General features: G+C 60.4%; 1 protein-coding gene across 1 annotated transcript; it reads left to right on the top strand.

The window, feature by feature from the left end:
• The first annotated feature begins 2518 nt into the window (after positions 1 to 2518).
• TMEM74B (transmembrane protein 74B) lies at positions 2519 to 3223 on the top strand. Its single transcript, XM_077832636.1, has one exon. The coding sequence runs from the start codon at positions 2519 to 2521 to the stop codon at positions 3221 to 3223; it is 705 nt and encodes a 234-aa protein (XP_077688762.1).
• The last annotated feature ends 483 nt before the right edge of the window (positions 3224 to 3706 follow it).

Raw genomic sequence — 3706 nt, 5'->3', positions numbered from 1 at the left:
CCGACTCAGTTAGCAGAACTGGGTGCATCCCAGTCATATCAGAAAGTGCGACAAAGCAGCTAAAATCCCCCTCCCCCAAACATTAGCAATAGGGTTTGTTTGTTTGTTTGTTTTAAAAAAAGGCAAAGTTAAAGCTTATGCAGAGATGGATAATGAAGATAAAGGTAATCGTTAATCTTATGAACAGTAGTGACCATGGGCCAAATGTATCCATGGTGGAACTGTGTCAGATACAAACGAATTGCTCCTGAGATAAATGTGGTCTAATATTTTATTCTATTCTAGTTATTACACCACACTCATCAGCATGGTGTCAGAGCATCTACGTGTCAGTCTAAGAACTCTGTGTATTGTTATGGCCGAGGTTCTGAAGCTGCCTGAGAGATATCTCTGCATTACAGTGACTGGGCATTGGGGGTCTACATTCCCTGGGTGGCTTTGAATACCCCCAGGCCCCATATCATTGTGTATTTATGTCCACAACACAATCTCTAGGTACAGGTACTAAAACTAAAATAACACATAGTTTAGGAACAAATAAACTAAAGCACTCTCATGCCAGCAGGTCACCACAGGGATCGGGAAATGGAAGGGTTAACATCTGACATGTCTGGAATATGTCCAGTGCTATATGAAAAGCAGGTAGCAGAAATCTGCGAGGGAAGGTGCACGGGGGGGGGGGTGTCTCAGACTGTTCTAGGGCCCGGAGCATGGTCCTGCTGCTCTTCAGGGTGCATTGTGCCACGACGGGCATTATGCCCATCTTTTCTGTATGTTTAAACCTGCTGCCGGCTGTATGTTCCACAGGAAGTGAGGTTTAGCCCACGGAAAGCTTATGCCCAAATACATGTGTTAGTCTCTAAGGTGCCACAGGGACTCCTCCTTGTCCTTGCTGATACAGACTAACAGGGCTGCTCCTCTGAAACCAGTGAGCAATTGCTTCATCACTGTACAGCTGGGAACTTGTAGAGGCTGATCCCACTGACATACATTGACTTAGTTTGCAGGAGCGGCGCTCTGGCCCCAACCCCTATGGGACCCCTCCCTGCTTTGAGTGACGGGAGAAATGACCCCTCTCTTCCCCACCCTGGTCTCTGCGTCGCCCCCCAGCACACGCCCAGCGCAGTTCCCAGACTTTCTCCCCGGCAGGTCTCTCTCCCCAGCCGGGATCTGGTTCCATGCGCTTGGCCTGTCTCGCCTCTGAGCCTTGGCATCTGGCTTGGGGCTGGGCCCCGCAGCACCGTGCCCCCCCCCTCCCCCCCCCCGCCCTGCACACATCGCTCCCTCTCCCTCCCCCCCCCCCCAGAGCCCGCAGGTATGTGCCCTCATTGGCTTGTCTTCATCACCGCGCCCGCTCGGCCCCTCTGCCGGGCTCTCCGCAGCCGGCCCCATTGGCTGCCTGGCACAGAGGGGATGTCTCCCACCTGCTCCGCAGAGAGCCCCGTCCGGCCCACCGGAGCAGCCCGGGGGCCCGATCGCCTTGGGAGGGTGGCTCTGGCTCTGCCCGGCCAGGTAGGCGTCCCCGCGCCCCGGCCTTGCAGGGGCTCGTTGTCTGGCACCAGGTGCATGATTTGCTCCGTTGGGCGATTGCGTGAGAACCTGGCGGCGCCTTTGTTTACCGTCCCCGTTCCCTGGCTGGATTCTCGCCCGCCCCCCCCCCCCCGCCCCCGCCAGCTTGCACGGATAGGCGATCCGGGCTCCGGCAGAGCCAGCTGGGGCGGGGAGGGGGACGGGACGCTGCTCCCCGCCGCGCCCCAGGGGACTGTGCCGCTTCCCGGGGCTCTGGCTGGTGGCTGAGTCGGGTACTTTGGAGCAGGTGTGTCTGACGGTGCCAGGTCCTGGGGAATGTAGGGCAGCCGGGGCGGGGAGGGAGGAGGCTGGTGCTGAGCTGGGCGGGGGATTGCGTTACTTAACTCCCGGGGCTGGAAAGCACAGCCCCGCCGCCGTCCTGATCTCCATCCTTCCCGCGGAAGGGCACCGGGCGGCGGGGGGCTGCGAGATGAAAGCGGCCCGCTGCTGGCTGGGCACGACACGGGCCGGAGCAGCGGCCCCCCAGCACCCAGGGCGGGTGGCACAGCGGGGCTCTCCCGCGGGCTGCCCTGAGCCCAGCCCGGCCCCTGGCGCAGCCAGCCCTCCAGGGCAGGTAGGAGAATAACAAGTGTGTGGGGGGGGCGGTGCCTTCTGCAGCCGGCCAGGGCTTCCCAATGCACCCGCGGCGGAGGCGCTGGGCGGTGACCCCCGGGCGGTCCGGCCGGCCCCTGGCCCGGGGGGCTGCATGGCCGTGGGGCGCTGGCTGCAGCTGGGGCGCTGGGGCGCGGAGGAAGCTCTGCCCTGCCCAGCGCTTCCCGAGCCCGGGGAGCTGCCGCTCGGCCGCGGGGAGCTGGCCCTGCCCCCGGGGCCCCTGCCGCTGCAGGGCGCGGCCGGGGAGCTGCGGGCCGTTCACAGCCCGGCCTGCGGGCTCGTCTCGTGTCTCCGCAGACCCGGCGCTGACGGGGATGCCCCGGGGAGCTGCTGGCCCATGGCGACTTCCTGCCCCCTGGAGCTGAGGAGCCTCGGGAAGGGCCCCGGGGCCAGCCGGGGAGCGGCGCCGCAGGGAGCCGGGGGCTGCTCAGCACCGCGGACAGCTCCCAGCGCCGGCCTGGACAACGCCTCCTACCAGGCGCCGGAGGAAGAGGAAACCTGGTTCCGGCACCGCGAGGAGGCGGGGAGCGGCCCCCGGGGAGGCGCCGCCCGGCCCAGGGCGCAGCGCGGAGACCTCTCGCCCCGGTCGGAGGATGGGCCCCTGCCAGAGCCCGCTGGCCACTCCGTGGACTATGGGTTCATTTCGGCCTTGATCTTCCTCGTGAGCGGGATCGTGCTGGTGGTGATCGCCTACACCATCCCCCGCCAGCCCCGGGTGGACCCCGCCGCAGTGACGGCCCGGGAGATGGAGAGGCTGGAGATGTACTACGCGCGCCTGGGCTCCCACTTGGACAAGTGTATCATCGCAGGGCTGGGCCTGCTGACCTTGGGGGGCATGCTGCTCTCCGTGCTGCTGCTGGTCTCCATCTACAAAGGGGAGCTGTACCGGAGACGGACCTTCCCGGGCTCCAGGGGGCCAAGGAAAACCTACGGATCTATAAATCTGAGACTGAGGCAACTCAATGGCGATGGGGGACAATCCTTGGTAGAGAATGAAGTCATCCAGGTGACAGAGACTACAATTGTCAGCCAGGGTTCTTAGACTCCTCACTCCTGCTGTTTCAGTTTGGGCCTCCACTCTTCCTCTTTAGGTGAACAAACTGATAAAAGGGGTTTTTTAACTGTTCAACATGGAGGTTTTACATTAACTCCATACCTCAGAGCAGAGTAGGACTATTGGACTTTCAGGAAAATATCTGGGAGCAAAAGCAGACGTTGAAAATGCAGATCAGACACTCACCTGACTATTGAATATAACTAAGTACCTAGTCCAGCAGGCTTTTGGAAACCAAATGTTTCTTTTTTTATTTCATTTTGGGAAGAGCTGATTTCCTAAGCCCTAACATCAGAATGAAAGAAAACTTCAAGATATCTGGAAGTTCTCTGTGCCATGTACAATACTGTATCCCCATGACCTTTGACTGATGTGCAGCCAAGGGTAGCCTGCAGTAATGAGCACAGCCAAAGTTACATATCGGTGGTCCTCTGCTAGGTGATTTATGGAACACAAAGCACATTTAGAGTC

Source organism: Eretmochelys imbricata, chromosome 13 (assembly GCF_965152235.1).
Source record: "Eretmochelys imbricata isolate rEreImb1 chromosome 13, rEreImb1.hap1, whole genome shotgun sequence".
NCBI lineage: Eukaryota > Metazoa > Chordata > Testudines > Cheloniidae > Eretmochelys > Eretmochelys imbricata.
The sequence above is the reverse complement of the archived record's forward strand: the minus strand, read 5'-3'. Positions and strand labels throughout refer to the sequence as shown.

What these genes read in the sequence shown, in the direction of transcription:
- TMEM74B (XM_077832636.1), top strand. Translation starts at nt 2,519, where the DNA reads ATGGCGACTTCCTGCCCCCTGGAGCTGAGGAGCCTCGGGAAGGGCCCC.